This window comes from Brachionichthys hirsutus, chromosome 5, assembly GCF_040956055.1.
Source record: "Brachionichthys hirsutus isolate HB-005 chromosome 5, CSIRO-AGI_Bhir_v1, whole genome shotgun sequence".
Lineage (NCBI taxonomy): Eukaryota > Metazoa > Chordata > Actinopteri > Lophiiformes > Brachionichthyidae > Brachionichthys > Brachionichthys hirsutus.
Genome location: NC_090901.1, coordinates 8,705,155 through 8,721,240, shown reverse-complemented (window position 1 = coordinate 8,721,240; position 16,086 = coordinate 8,705,155). Strand labels below are relative to the sequence as shown.

Sequence of the window (16,086 nt, the reverse complement as noted above, 5' to 3'; positions counted from 1 at the left end):
TGGGCCGGTTGACATGTTTTATGTGTACAGTTTGCTTTCTGATTTAAGCCCCAGTGAGTGTTGTGGCTGCGTCTCTTTGCACATCTGTCGTGCATGAAAGCGTGTTAGCGTATAAAATGTAGCACAATTGGTCGCCGACACATGCACGCACCCTAAATTGTGTACGTCCTCAGTAGAACCCGCACTATATTGTGTCTGTATAAATTAAGTGTGTAGCCATTTGTCTATGGAAGACTTGGACTTGGAAAAAGAAGAACGACATTTTTTGACAGGCTGTGCCTGACGGTGAGACGATAACGAGTGTTTTGCTCGCCCTCGTTCGGCCACGTGCCGGTTCTGCTGGCAGTTTCAACATCCGCGACGCAAATGCTTCCATTGATCGTTGAGTCTCTGACAGCTGCTCCCTTGTCATCGTGCACCTTGATCCGAGCTCAGATAATGGCGAGCCAAGAGTTTAGGGTTAAGCAGGTGACTTGTTTCTTTTGGGATTTGGCCATGATGAAGCACAACCAGTGGAACGCCAGTGCGGATGCTCAACACAGGTAGTAACTGAAATGAGGAAGAGGATTGTGGCTTGTCGTCGTCGTGTGTGTCCCCCCCCAGGGCCACTGCCAGGCCTGTTTGCAGTAGCATGGGACAAGATGGTAGCGCTGCCTGGACTTGTTGAATTTACACCCAAACACACGGAGTGCCGAGTTTAATGAAACCAACCTGCTGTCGTGCCTCCCCTGGGTCCCCTGCCTCCTGTGCTTCAAGCTCTGTGTCCCATCTTCCTCTCATTGCTGCAGCCAGACTGCTTGCTATGAAAACAGAGACGATGCAGCAGAGCTGCTAAAGCCTAGTGTGGGAGAAAAACTGCCTATTTCACCCCATCGCAATATCCCGGCTGTATAAACAAGTCAGCATTGTGGACATCTGTCTCCGCGTGTATAATGGATGATATAGCTGAAGGCCTTGAAAGACAGCGGAGCTGGGTGCCAGGAAGAGATAACGAGCCTCCTTTCGGTCGTGGGAAATGTGGAAAGGCTTTTGTCCCAAGTATATTTAATTAGAGGAAATCAGAGACAAAACTTAACAGCAAATGCAGGACCTCCCTCTGGAGACATGATGTGGATGGGAGGAAGATGCGTCAGTTGTGGCTTGACCTGCAAGCCTCTCAGTATCTCTGTGGAAAGGGCTGGAGGAGCAGCATGGTCTTTTCTCTCCACTGCTACTTATCCTGCCGTGAGAGAGAGAGAGACGAATAAACAAAGTTTATTGGTAAATCTGCACGTCTTTGTGCTCTGCAGAGAACAGGCGTGGATCCGGCCTACTCGGCTCCACGTCTCCTGAGGCGTAGCCAAATCTGTCGCTCTGCTCGACATCTGGCTTCCATGCCCTGACTCCGGAGTGGCATGTCAGTGGCACAGATGTGGCTCCATAAAGCAGACGTTGTCATTCAAGTCATGCGAAACTGACCGTGTTAGCTGAAGCCATATTTGTCTGTCAGGTTCTTGGTGGCAGGGAATAAGAGTACTGTATGCCAAATGTTGCCTTTTGCATGAAAATGTATAGTAAATTCACAATCTTAATTTAATGGATTCCTTCTTTTTTTTTATTATTCAGTTCTCAGCCAATTCCCTCCTGCTTTGCACGTGCAAACCAAATTGTGCACATTTCCCAAAGTCATCTCTTCCACTAGCAAAGGACAATGTGATTATTTCCCCAGCTCATTCTGCTGATTATTTCTTTATCGCAGTTAGTGGAGAGATGGCAAGCAGCGGGGGGTGGGGGGGGGGTCACAGAGCCGGAATAACCTGCATAGGGAAAGATTTGCCGCGTTGTGACTGGCAGCACATCTGATAACCCCTGGAGCAGGCCCACAGATAAGCGCTGCGTCTTTATTAAAAACAGGCCCGCTATGGCAGCCACAATAAACGAGGCTGCCTGTCTGTTGCCGCTGTCCCCGTCTCTGTCCTCACGCTGCCTGACAATGTGCTCGTTCGTTCAAGCCCAGATTTGCTAGATCACCACCTTGTCCCCGTTGCTTCATTTGTCACCCCACATGACAGCCCTTAAAGTACGCCCAGCCTCAGAGAAATTGTCTCCAGCCGAACAAATCAAGTTTTCCTACTGTTGTAAAAAAAAAAAAACAATCAACCTTTCCCAGTATTTATCCACAAACGTAGGCCACGATGTTTAATAGAGATGTTCCAGGGCAGTTTCCTAGAACTGTCTCTGAACATATTTAGGTGAAGTTGTTTCATGTCATATCTCTCTCTCTCTCTCGCGCTCTCTCTCTCTCACACACACACACACACACTGGGACTCACCGGGACAAGGATAAGATGGTTTTCTCTGTGAAAGGATTTCTTTTACGGCTTACCCGCAGCAGTATTTATTAGGCACATGTTTTTGTTTGTTTTTTAGGGAAAAGATAAAAAAAAATCTCAGCGAAGGCACCAAGAGATATTCCAAGTGGTGCTAAAAAAATACAACTCCAAATGTTTATAATGATAATAAGAGGGCTTTAAAAAAAAAAAGAAAAAGCAGACTTTGAAGTGGGCTACATGCTAAGATGCTTGTGTGCTTGTGCCGTTCTTCTAGGTGAACATGACATCAGACCTGGAGGGGAGCGAAATGTTAGCAGAGAAGGCAGACAGAAGGGAGTTCATCGACTTGTTAACCAAAATGCTGACCATCGATGCAGACAAGAGGATCACCCCTATAGAAACGCTCAACCACCCATTCGTTACCATGACGCACCTCCTCGACTTCCCGCACAGCACACAGTACGAGCCGAGTGGACCCGTTTTTTGCCGCCGTCATTCACACGTGCACCGCTCTCTGCTCGCCCCTTCATTCCTGTCGCTCTCTGTCCACGCAGCGTCAAGTCCTGCTTCCAAAACATGGAGATCTGCAAGCGTCGCGTCAACATGTACGACACGGTCAACCAGAGCAAGACGCCCTTCATCGCCCACGTGGCCCCCAGCACCTCCACCAACCTCACCATGACCTTCAACAACCAGCTCAACACTGTGCACAGCCAGGTACAGCTGAAGAGAAATCTCCAAACTGTCAGGAGCTGACCAGCGCAGCAGCCTGCGAGTGGCCGTCTGTTTCTTTGCGCTCCATTCTTCCCGTCTGTCTGCATGCTTCCACGCTCGCTGACCTGCCTGTCTGTCTGCCTTTGAGCGTGTAGATGTGTCTGTCTGCATTGCCGTCTGCGCCCCAGGTCCTATATGGATTGTCACAAAATGCTGATCACACACACACGACGAGCCACACTTCCTGCTTGCCTTGCATTCTGGGGCTTTCTGTGCCTTAAGAATTCCTTCCCTAGGCGTCCTCCCTTTCTCCCTCCTCTCGCTGCTGCCCTCTTCTTTCCTCCCCGTCTCCCTTGGTTAAGCCAGTGTTGCTTTACGTCTCCGTTCCTGTAAAGCATGTGAATAAAAACCGCTGACTTTTGGCTTTTTTATGCCTGAATCACTGAGGTTTACCATGTTGTGCTAAGTTACAACTCCTCCTCCCGCCGCTCTCTCTTTTAACCGAGTTCTTTATCACCAGCTATATTGAGACGGCTCACGCTGTGCCGCACGCAACAGAAACCTCACCTTGCTGTGATTGAAACTGATTAGCATTCCCTCAGCTTGCCTTCTCTGTGCCTGGCTTTCAGGGCATATAGACAAAATTTAAGTTGCTGATTTATTCGGCTCGATTTTTGTTACGAGGTCGAATCCATCTTTGGCGTGCATTTCTGCCGCTTCATTTCTCCTGTAGCGACAAACGGGACCATATTGATCATGTCGCCCCCCCCCCGGTGTTCATTGAACACGCTGGAAAGAGCAAATGAAAAATGAAAGCAGCGCCTCTGTGCTTCCCCTCATCTTTACATGTGCTTAATGAAAGGGATAAAATTAGACTGTGTTTTGTGAGGCAAATCCTACTTCCAGGCTGTGCAAATGGTGTCTCCTAAAAGCTTTTGTTTGTTTCGCAGATGTTCGCCTTCAGTCTTAGTGTTCCACATGGCTTATTAATGGTCAATGCGTGCTGGAGATACCAAAAGTTACTATTATGGAATGATTATTACTCTCAGGCGTATTGATTAGGAGGTCACATATTGAAGTTGTGACATGAAACCTCAAATTTAGTTGCTGCTCAGTATATTGTGGCTCTTATTGATTCTGCAGCAGTTACATTTAAACAGAGTAAAAATATGATCTTTTTTTTGTATTGTTGCTAAATTCTGCTCTGATAAACAAAGCAACAATTACAGTCTCACTCCTAAGAGCTCATTATGCACATCTGAAGATGATGGCTTGTTTGCCAGTGAATAACGCAAATGATCAAATCAATTCCAAACATTCTGTCTAAATCCACTCGGGTGGCAATTTTATTATTGCTTTTTGATTATTCTCAGAATTGTGGAATTGATGGGATCTCTCCTCCTGTTCTTTTTCTGTCTCAGTAATTAAATCAACAACAGTTCTATTTTTTTTATATATTTCCTATTTTCAAATGAGTCGCCCAATTTCCTTATTCTTCCATCCTTTTTTATTGATCCAAACAGTGTTGCGTGTATTTATTTGTGCATTATTTGATCACAATTTGTTATTTTTCTGTTTTACCAATGCCTGCTACTCTTGCATCCATGGAGTTCACCCACTTCCAGGTCTTTCCCATCATTACCTCCACCCTCATGATTTTTATTTTGATCCCATCATTCCTTTAGGCCACCAACCTGGCTCCCTCCTCCACCAACAATGCCACACTTTCCTTTGCAAGTCCTGATGTCTCCATACTAAACTACCAATCTGCACTCTACCAGTCCTCCGCTGCCTCCATGGCAGCCGTGGCCCAGAGGAGCATGCCTCTGCAGCCGGGAGCTCCTCAACTCTGCGCTGCCCGTCCAGACCCCTTCCAGCAGGCACTTATCGTCTGCCCACCTGGCTTCCAAGGTAAGGACGTCTAACCAGTCACTATAGCGTGGGTGTGTGTGCACCAAGGGTGCTTTTCTGTCATTTGCACAAAACACGGGCTCCTCCGCTTGAAGTGGCGGTGATATGAGGATAAAACATGATTAAATAGCAATTATCTGGCACCATTAATATAGCACTGTAATCTGGAATAATCTTCTGTGCACACAAGGTTGTTCCCTTTTTGTTAGCTTTTTGTCTCCTTTTCAGAGTTAGCCTGGCGCCACACAGGTCATGGAAATCTAATCATGTACAAACAATGAATCAATGAAACTTGATGAGGCAGTTAATCACTGAAAAGTAAATTATTATTATTGTGTTTTTGCTGAGGGAGCAAAAAAAAAAAAACTTAAAGGCTATTTCTGTTTATTTTATCTCTTTGAATGCTTGATGAAAATAATTTCCATTATTAGTTACCTTTATACTACGGTTTTGGTTTTCTAAGTATCATACCAAACGGCAGAAGAGTCTCTGCTTTTGTTGAACGCAGTAAGTCATTGCAAATAGTATTTAATATAGCATCAGAATGTTGTTTATGACACATAGGGAAGATATTGCTGAGCGTATTTGTTTTCAGCATCCTCTGTGTATGTGCTGTCTTTTTGTGCACAGGGCTGCAGGCTTCCCCCTCTAAACACACCAGTTACGCTGTGCGGATGGAGAACGCTGTTCCCATAGTGACCCAGGCCCCTGGTGCCCAGCCTCTTCAGATCCAACCTGGCCTGCTCACACAGGTAGAAATATGTTAAAACATAACAGGTAGATAATAAATGGAGGTTTTTCTGGTCTTAACAAAAGAGGTAATTGCAGCTCACACTAAAAACAAAGACCTCTGAAGCCCTTTTTTCATAAGCCTTTGCTAAGAATAGTACTTATTGATGGAGGCTGGAAGTCATGTTTGTGATCCTGCCCCTGCTGGCAGCTGAGTTTTTATTTTATTTCCCGGAGTGCATTCAATCCGGCCTCTCCTGTGCATTGCTCCCTGCCTCTTTCTCTCATTCGCTCTCCTGCCCTGGTCCTCTGGAGGCTGAGCCGGCTACGGTCTGATGCACACAGAGGCAAGAAGAGCCTTTCACACAGAGAAGGCCAACATTAGAGCCTGTGCATTGGAGCTGGTGCATTAGCTTCTAGTGTACAGTTGTTAGAAGCAACAGAAAGTGATTATGCCTCACTCTCTCCATGCACACACACACACACACTGCAGACCACTTCCATCACTGCACCACCTCTTTCCCAATGGAAATTTCCATGAAGGCTTTAAATATCCCTGAGAATTCAGGGTTTGAAGAGCTCCCTTATCTCCAGTTAATCATGCAGCAGGCAGGCGGGCGGGCAGCAAGCCTACTGTATGTGTGTGTGTGTGTGTGTGTGTGTGTGTGTGTGTCTGCATGCGCCTATGGTGGGCTAATCTGTCGGATACCAAATGGTGATTAGCTCCAGGGTTACTTCCAAGTCAGGCGCTCCAAATTACAGGCCTCAGAGAGGATCCAGGGAGTTCAGGGGAAGCTTGGATGAGGCTCTGCATGGCCATAGAATCCACAGCGTCCCTGGATCCATGGATATTACGACCCTATCAGAGGGAAAATAAAACGTACTTCAGACATTTACGACACACGATTCGGGTATTCAGCTTTGTCTGCACAAATGTTGAACAAAGACAGGTAACAGTTAACCCGAGCAGATGGTTCACTTTACACAGACCACCGAGCAGAACACCAAATAACAGGGTGTGTGTGGCGCATGTGTGATTATTCCTTTAGTGTGGGAGGTCTCGCAGGCTTGGCTGAGTAATCGTCTGCCTTTCGGTCGCATGTTCCCCACCTGCACCTTCACCCACTCACGCCTCACTGTGGCCCATGTGCCCAACAGCAAGGTTTTTGCCCTGAGCTCCCTGGGCATGCAGAGAGGGGACAGATTGAGAGAGGCTCCAGGAAGCGGAGGCAGGGAAACCAGGGGGACCTTTATCTGGAGCAGAGCAGGAATGCAGAAAATGTGTAAACAATTGGGAGTAAAAGCTGAGGCTTTTCAAAGCCCCGAGGTGACAAAAGGGGTTTGCACCCGAGGAGTGCAGGTTGAGGTGGGAGGTGGTGGATCGCCGATAGTGATGTGCGCGGTGAGGAGAAAGGAAAGCGGGCCTCTTAACTGAGTTACCATTTCAGGGCAGACAGGCTAGTTACACAACACAGACGCCCGGTGAGAGCGGCATGTTAAGTGCCAGGAATGGAGAGATGGATGGATGTATTAGAGTCTCCTAACGACATGTTGATGAAAGCCGGGGATCTTTTCTAAAGCCGCGTCGATGAGCACCAGCTCGAGAATGTTTTTGTAAGAGATGTCAGTCATTGCAAAGGAAAGGCCGCCCTGCTGACCCGTAGATGCCCCCCCTCGCCATCATTTCAACCGCAGGCTGATTGGTTTGGACTTTGCACCTTTGCCTCAGAACAAAACTATTCGGCGTCCTGCAGCCAGACTACAGAGCAGAGCAGTCACTTTGTCTTTAGTCAAGTGGGATCAGACTAAGCAAAAGCAAAAGGTAAAAAGAATAAAATATAATAGTTTACGAGTAAGTCAAAGGTTGATGGTACCTTTTTCTATGCAGTGTTTCTCTGCTTTGCCTTCTTTATGCCACCTCTCTTTTTGGGCTCTCACTTCCCGCCTCCTTTCTCCTCCTCTATTATAACCTGTGTGCCGCTGCACATTCTGATCCCATTGCAAATCGATGGGCACATGGTATTAAAGGAACAATTCATTAGCTCTGCCATTAAAGTGCTAATCAATAGAGCTGCATTAAACTATTAGGGTTACGCACTGGGCAACACACAAACACGCTCCAGGCATGCACAGCCACACACACACACTTATTTTGGCACATCTTGGGGCATATTATGCCTGATACTCCTCCTGTTCTGTCGAGGAAATACAAAGTAGCCTCTTTCACAGCAGCTTGAATAGCCCCAGGATTTTAATTAGAACAAAGATTTGACTCAAGTCAAACACAATAATGACAGTTACACACAGACACACACACGTACACAAAGACATGCAACTTTATCAAGCCTTTTCTCTTTCTTATATCCTCGGAGCTCGCAGAGTTTGTTTTGCATGCCCAGTTATGCACTTGTGAAAACGTAATGTTATTTATCACAACACCCTCAGCTTGATCAGCCATGTTTCATGAGTACTTTTATAATGTTTAAATTGGAACGAAGCAAAAACAGAGTAAAATGTTTGCACAGTAATCACAGTATGGAAGCACCCGGTTAACTTTCCCCCTCATCTTCTGCCCCTCGTTGTTTGCTCCCTCTCCCACCTCAGCAGGCCTGGCCCAGCGGCACCCAGCAGATCCTTCTGCCTCCGGCCTGGCAGCAGCTCACCCACACCTCAGTCCAGCATGCTACGGTCATCCCCGATTCCATGAGCAGCACACAGCCTCTCGGCAACTGGAGGTGAGTGGCACGGCTTCCTTGCCTTTAAATTGTTTTGTTTTTTGGGGTATTTAAGTATTGTGGAAAACTTTACTTAGACACAGATGTTGCTGTAAAACATAAATATCAAGGTTGACAGACTGCAAAAAAAAAAAAAACTTTTTCAAAATAAAGATCATATTTGCAACTTCCGAGGCAGGTCTTTGAGTTCAGGTCAGATAAAATGATTTCAGTGGTTTCCTGACTTTTATAGGTCAGGATTATACCAATGGTCTGACATAAGACTGATGCCTCAGTGTCAGTACCTTGTTCTTTATCTTGAATGAATCACAGTCCCTATGTGAATGATGGTGCTTTTATAAGAACGGCTTTACCTACAGGAGATAGTATATATGGGCATCGAGACATGTTGAGTACAGCCTGTCACAGTGACGACTCGATAAATGGATCAATAAATGGGGGGGAAGCCAGGCAATCTGCAGGAAAACAAGGAGGATGCAGGTACACACAGCGTATGCGTAGCGCTACAGCGGCCATATGCACCGAGATTTATTTGGAGCTGTCCATCCGTGGCCAGACACCCCCTATCCCTCCTCCTTCTTGTTTCTGCCTCCCCTTTTGTCCGGTGGCAGCTCTGTTGTCCTCGGAGAGATGATTGGGAAAGTGTCGCACTTCCTCTGCAGAGATATTGCTCAAGAGTTGCTGGTGTCAGCTCCTCTGCTCCCCCTCTTTGGTCTCTCCCACACTTGTTTCCTCTCCCCTCCTTTTGTTCCTTTTGGAAACGTTAGCTGCTGCCACCTGCTGGCCTGTGTGAGAACTACTTATCCTGATCTTCATCCTCATGAAAGTTCAATCTAGTTGTCCTGCTGTAAAAATGCATTTTTTGTTTTTTTGTTTTTAACAGATTTCCTTATTGTCACCATTGACATGAAATTATGTTTTATTACAGGAATTCCCATCCTCATGGCGGTCATTATAATACCATCATGCAGCAGCCAGCTTTGTTGGCTGGCCATGTCACGCTCCCATCTAACCAGACACTCAATGTGGGGGTGGCACACGTCATGAGGCAACCGCCAAGCAACAACAATTCCTCATCGAAAAAGAACAAACAGCACCAGATGTCTGCCAGGTACTTTAAACCCTTGAGACGTGCTGCAAATCATCATAGTGCTAAATACAAAACAAGCAAAAAAATCTATTGGTTGAGCGGTATCTAATCTTCATTGCGCGATTTCCCTTCAATGCGCCAATGACCCTCTGTTCTATCTCTCTATAAGGAACATGTCAGCCTACGAGGTGTCGTCGTCTCAGGCCATGCTGTCCCCGCAGCGCTCCAAACGAGTCAAGGAGAACACGCCCCCACGTTGTGCTGTGCTGCAGAACGGCCCGCCCTCCAACTGCCTGCCTCTACAGGGCTGCGCTGGCAGCGGGTGGGGGGCTGGTGAAGCCGAGCAGGCTTCCAGCACCACCCGTGACCACCCGCATCAACACCGTGTCCCCCGACAGACCATCATCATCCCCGACACGCCCAGCCCTGCAGTCAGCATCATCACCATTAGCAGCGACACAGACGAGGAGGAGGATCGCAAACAAAGGCATAGGTCAGTTTCTCCTTTTAGGGGACTCATGCGGTTCTTTTTGGCTCAGCCGATAGCGGCTAAGGCTAAGAATCTGTCTCTGTAGCTGGCCAATGGGGTTACAAGATTTGTATTATGAAAATGCAACAGGAGCACAGTCTGAAGGAACAAAAGGAGCAATGCTGTTGTGAAATATGGCGCATTGCAATCTGTTTTCAATAATACAATGTAAAGTTTGATTACAGATTTAGATTCAGGGCCTATAATTGGCAGCAGACAGTATACAATTTAAAAACATGTATTTAATTAGCCAATACGTATAATAACAGTACTGTATCAAATACAATGCATTTTGTCTCCAGGTCATCTTCAAAGCAGCGGAAGAATGTCATCAGTTGTGTGACGGTCCACGATTCTCCCGACTCTGACTGTTCCAGCAACAATAGCCCCTACAAAGTGGAGTCAAGACCCCCCAACAACAACAACAACAACAACATTTACGACACAAAGACCACCATCCTGGACAACTACCACAATGGGAACGCCCGCACCATCATCATTCCTCCTCTCAAAACCCAGAACAGTGAGCTCCTGAGTGAATGTGGGCGCCTGATGCCAGGTAAAGGGGTGTGGCAGATGCTAACCAAAAACACAGCCTCGTGCATTTAATAAATATCATTCATTAAAGTTGATGCTTCCTTGCTAACCAAACTCAAATCCTCTAATATGCAGATGCAATGAACCATCAGAATTCAGCTTATAAATTCAAATCCTCCAACGGAGTGGTGTCTGGCAATAATCACCTCCCAGGAGGCCTGACTGGAGGCGGGTCCTATCGACAGCAGCGCTCAGGGCCCCACCCCCTCCAGCAGCAGCCTCTCAATCTCAGCCAGGTAGGGTGAACTGTGTTTTATCAGTGTGTCAATGAATGTGTGAAACCTTTTGGGACCCTGTTTGCGGTGTGCTAAGCTAATCAGCTACAGGTGGTAGCGTTATATGCGATTCAGACATGAGAGTGATGTTTGTCTTTTCATTTAACTCCTTTTACTAAAGTGTTGCCTTCATTTTGCATTTAAAAAACAAAAACAAAAATCTAAATGATCTTGTTGTACGAGTTTCTTAAGAAAAGAATGAGACAGATTTGAGTTGATATCCAGCCCTTCTAATCGTGTCCTACTTGCAGGCCCAGCAGCATATGGTAGCCGAGCGAAGCGGAGGTCATCGGCGCCAGCAGGCCTACATCACCCCTACCATCGCCACTCAGGCCCCATACTCCTTCCATCACAATAGCCCCTCTCACGCAGGCAATGTCCACCCACACCTCGCCGCCACGCATCTGCCCAGCCAGCCTCACCTCTACACCTACGCAGCCCCTGCCACTCTAGGATCCACTGGCGCCGTGGCCCACCTGGTGGCGTCGCAGGGCTCAGCTCGCCACACAGTGCAGCACGGAAGCTACCCGCCGAGCATCGTCCATCAGGTCCCCGTCAGCATGGGCCACCGTGTGCTGCCCTCGCCAAACTTACACCACAGCCAGTACCCGGCCCAGTTTGCTCATCAGGCCTACATCAGCGCCTCTCCTGCCTCCACCGTCTACACTGGATACCCACTGAGTCCCACCAAGGTGAACCAGTACCCTTACCTCTAGAGAAGACCCCGACTGACACTGGAGCGCCTGGCCCATTCTGCTGCCCCCCCCCGCCCGAAACGCACCTGCCCCATCAGCATCCTGAACATCCTTTCCTCGACCTCAGACATAAACAGAGACAGAGGAACATGCAATCCTCGTGGAAATGTCTTGTTAACTTGAAGATTTCATATGTGACAGAGAGAAAGAGAAACTAAAGTTTCATAGAGGGGGGTTACAGTTCTTCTTTTCCTGAAAGGGCCAAGTTTTGCTTTCACTGCTTTTACTCCTTTGCTTTACTTGAAGAGGAGAATGGCGTCCTTATTTTAATTTTTTTTGCAGGGAAGGGTTGAAAGGGTTTTCTGATTTCTTTTCTTTCATTTTTTTTCCCCTTCTAAAATGTGGGAAGTGACTGTTGAACAGGGGTTACTGACTGGAAGATGAGAATCCCAAGAGATTTGGGAGAAGGTGAAATACGGAAACCTGCTGCTCTTCAAAGAAAAAAAAAATATCGATGGCCTTGAACTGTCTTAATATTTCCGAATCATTCATGGTGTGGGGAAAAAAGAGAAGTAACTCACCCCCCACCCCACCCACTCCACCTTCTCGAGCCGAGGAGGCCTGTGGAAATATAACCAACAGAAGACAACAAACTTTTCAGTGTATTTATAGACGACTTTTCCTTTATGTCTCACCTTTATGACAATACTCCGTTTTAGTTTGGCGTCTTAGCTGGGCCCCTGTTCTTAGAATGTAGCAGTCTGCACCTGAAGAAAACGTTTTTCCCCCCCGATACCAACAGATTATTTGGTTCTTCTTTTTTTCAATGTGATTGCACAAAGTGGTTATAATAACATAGGCATGTACAATGTGATTGTCTGTGTGTTCTGCTGTCAGCCATGCGTGTGCAGTCCTTACAACTCTTCTGTCTTTAGGTTTGGACCATCGTTCCCTCGTAGTGCCTTACTGATATAACGCCACAGTTTACTCCTGCTTGGGTCCTGAAGGCCACAAGAGACGGTGGTAATAACTAGAATGATGTGGGGGGGCAGTTGTAGCTCTCTTCCCAGGTGTAGGCTCAGCCCTTGTTGTTTCTTGTCCTCAGTGACGGCATATTTATAGGTGATGAAGATTCACGTCAGAGCTTCGCATCGCACTGAGCTATTTTATTAAAGTGTGCGTGAGATAACTCGCTTGGGTTACTTACCAAAGTCCGAGATAAATTCTTCTTACATCCGTTCTGGATACTATTGTAAATATGAACAATGTGCAGTGTAGCTGCAGCTGTAAAAAAAAAAAGAAAACTCTATCAGATTGGCACTTAAAAATGCGGCTTTAGTTTGGAACTTTGTTTTTTTGTTTTTTTCATTTAATCACACGGTGGAATTCGTGCATCGTGATCACGGAGCGGAGATATTGTGGGCTCGGTTTTCGATTTACAATATTTGAGACACGCAGAGGTTGTTATTTTCAAAGTGAAACGCTCGTCTGAGAGAGGAACGGGATTGGTCGACATGAGGGCGGTGACGAGGCAGACCCGCCGAGGGCAGTTTGAGAGTGATGAGAGAGATACTGTGTGTGGAGGCACAAGTGAGGGAGGGGAGGCTGGTTGAAAGCGTAGCGTCAGTTTAGGTGGGGACTGTGGAGGGCGGGGTGGAAACGCTCTATCTTAAATGGGAGCATGTTGGCACTGAGCAGGTTGATAGAGACACTGAGCCGGGGGGGGGGGGGGATACTCGGCCTAAACACTTGCGTGGATCCTCCATTTGTTGTCATTTTGTTTCTATTGTTGAGGTTTGGGACACATCTCAGAGCTGCAAGGACAGAACCGAAGGGAAATGCCACACCTGGAAGGGCACCTTGTGGCTGGTCCATTCGTCTTCGAGCCAGCCAGGTGTCCCAGACTCCGCGCCACGCCCACCGGACGGGACACCTGAATACTTAGAGAACCAATAGGGCTGTCGCTTTGATTGTTTGCTGCTTGAGTTTGCCGATTTTGTTTTCCTCCTCTTCTTCCTCTGTTCATGGGGGTGGGGGTCCAGTCGAACTCCCCCCCCCCCCCCTCTGCTCCGCGTTTTGAGATCTAGTTATTTGAAGTGGATTTTCTTTTTTTTTTGTTAACTTGATTTTTATCTTGAACCTTTTTGACAATGCTGTAGTACATGTTCCATTTCTTTTTTTTAGAGACTGTTGCAATAATTATTGTGGATGTTTTATCAGAGTGTGTGTGTGTATGTGTGTGTGTGTTTTTATTATGTCGAACTCTATTTCTATTCTGTAACCTGGGGGTTGATGTACAGTAATGTTTAGTATTCCGTGGAAGTGCTGCAACGCTGCTGATCGACTTGATGACGATCCAGTGGGGGCCGTACAAGATGCAAGGCTTTGGTTGGAAATCCCAGAATCTCTTAAAACAGAATCTCCTGAATGTTTTTGCCATCCTGTGGAACTCATTTCCTTCGACCGCTCCGATCCCCGTCAAAAGCCAGTCAGCAACCCGAGGATGCAGGCAGTTCAGGATGTGATGTTGCTGGTTGCATCGTTCGTCTGTGCTTTGTTGTTGTCTTTTTATTTTTATTGAATCTACTTAATTTCCTCTTGGTCATTGAGGCATAAGCACGCACACACACACACACACACACACAAACAAGGAAATGATTTCCCATTCAACTCTTTTGACTCCTCTGTTATGAGACACACTACTGAAACATTCCACTGTTGGAGGGGACACTGCTGTCCTGTCTCCTGTCAGCGCGGGGACAGTCTCATTACACTTATAATGAATTGCTCCTCCCACCAAAGACTTAAGCAGATTTATTGTGCACAGTCCCAGCACGAGCAATCTTCCACAGGCACTGCTAAGGCAGACGGGCAACAACTTCTGGGGGGGGGGGGGGGGGCATTCTGTTTTAACTGTGCAGGCGTGCATACAATGTACAAAGACATAGGGAGGATTTGACATACTCAAGCCATACAGCATATGCATTCATTTGTTAAGAGTCTGTTTGAAATCTTTTTTTTCTGTGGCATTGTTTGTCACACTTTCACACGGCCCCCCCCTATCCGAATTTGTTAAGACAGTTGTTGGTTTAAATTGCCGAATGCTGCAGCATTTGAAAATGCATTTGTAAGGCATGATTTGTCTTCATTGGGGTGCCATTGGCAAAGAATGACCTGAAGAAGTGAATTAGTCAAAGACGTACCAACTAAAACTTTAAATCCGCAGTCATTTCAAACTGAATGTGAAATGTGACCTTTGACATCTGGGATGGCTTCAGATCTTTGGCCGTGGGTGACCATTCGTTTAATTTCTTTGTTTCGTTTCATTTGTTGCCATGCCTGATGCAATAATATCTGATCTCCAGCAAATTCCCCCGTATCAGAGAAAGAAAAAAAGAGTCAAATTAACACCATCCTCATGATTAGGGAATAACAAATCATCTTTTCTCAAACGAAGCATTCAATTCAGAGTGACCCTGCATGGGCATCATTGTGGAAAATGGCTAGATTTGTACAATACCTTTTGTCTGTTTTTCCCTCTCAGCAATGTTTTGCATTTCACAAGAGCAGGGAATCAGAAATGTGAACATTAATGTAGATCGAGTGACCTTAAAAATACCAAAATGTGCTTAAGTAGAGTTTAAATATGTTTTGTGTTTTTGAAGTGAGCATATAGCCTTCCCTGCTTATGACTTTGTTGTTAGATGACTGCTTTCCAAATAACCAATGATACCTCCAAGGGTTTAAAATGACATTCAACTTCATTTAGGCAACATCTCTCTCTCTCTCTTTTGATGGACCCTGGAATTCTTCTCCAAAATGCACTCGAGCTTTCAACTGTGCTCCTCCTGCTTTCAGGGACAGCTCTATTCGTGGAGCTTTGGTGGAAATATGAGTAAACATTCCTGAGAGTGAGATTGGGCACTGTGCTGCTGTTTAGTCTTTTTCAATCAGAATTCCATCAATGTGAGATAAAGCTCAGCAGGAGGTGAACAGAAACCAACGCCTCTATTAGTGCAAAAACATTTTGGCAATGTAGCAACTGCTTCCCAAAGTATGAAGGGGTTAAGAAGAGGTAGTAGTGGATTCATCATGAGTTGATGTACCATCTCTCACAGAAAATTCATTATCTATTATTCTTAACACCCTTTTAGATTAGATTTGTGTTGCTATTTTACCTGTGTTGTGGAGATCAGCTCCTTTTGCTGGCTATTTCTTGGGGGAATTCAGGGTGAGGTGGTCAAGGTTTGATGTTACCACTAACAGAGGCTGTCCGATGACTGCAGTTACAAAAAAGAACCAAAACCAAATTTCAATATAATTGTTTCCCAACTATCAAAATATTGTTCTTTTTTTGTATATATTTGGTTCTGTCACTTTAAATCCTGGGAGAAGATTTTACATCCGACTTCAGAGAACAAAACAATTCCAGCTTTTCCCATCTTACCTTTTTGTGTGTGTGTGTGTGTGCGTGTGTGTGACTGGAGTCTAAAGGTGGT

The 16,086-nt window shown here is 46.2% G+C and overlaps 1 protein-coding gene across 1 annotated transcript in view; it reads left to right on the top strand.

Annotated features, from left to right (window-relative positions):
* Nucleotides 1-11,608, top strand: part of hipk2 (homeodomain interacting protein kinase 2) — a 42,248-nt gene extending 30,640 nt beyond the window's left edge. The window contains exons 5-14 of the mRNA XM_068739148.1: nucleotides 2,587-2,771; nucleotides 2,867-3,029; nucleotides 4,712-4,937; nucleotides 5,568-5,689; nucleotides 8,271-8,401; nucleotides 9,330-9,512; nucleotides 9,661-9,978; nucleotides 10,290-10,579; nucleotides 10,693-10,853; nucleotides 11,144-11,608. Coding sequence (XP_068595249.1) covers nucleotides 2,587-2,771; nucleotides 2,867-3,029; nucleotides 4,712-4,937; nucleotides 5,568-5,689; nucleotides 8,271-8,401; nucleotides 9,330-9,512; nucleotides 9,661-9,978; nucleotides 10,290-10,579; nucleotides 10,693-10,853; nucleotides 11,144-11,608 — 2,244 coding nt within the window. The remainder of the gene's footprint in view (nucleotides 1-2,586; nucleotides 2,772-2,866; nucleotides 3,030-4,711; nucleotides 4,938-5,567; nucleotides 5,690-8,270; nucleotides 8,402-9,329; nucleotides 9,513-9,660; nucleotides 9,979-10,289; nucleotides 10,580-10,692; nucleotides 10,854-11,143) is intronic.
* The last annotated feature ends 4,478 nt before the right edge of the window (nucleotides 11,609-16,086 follow it).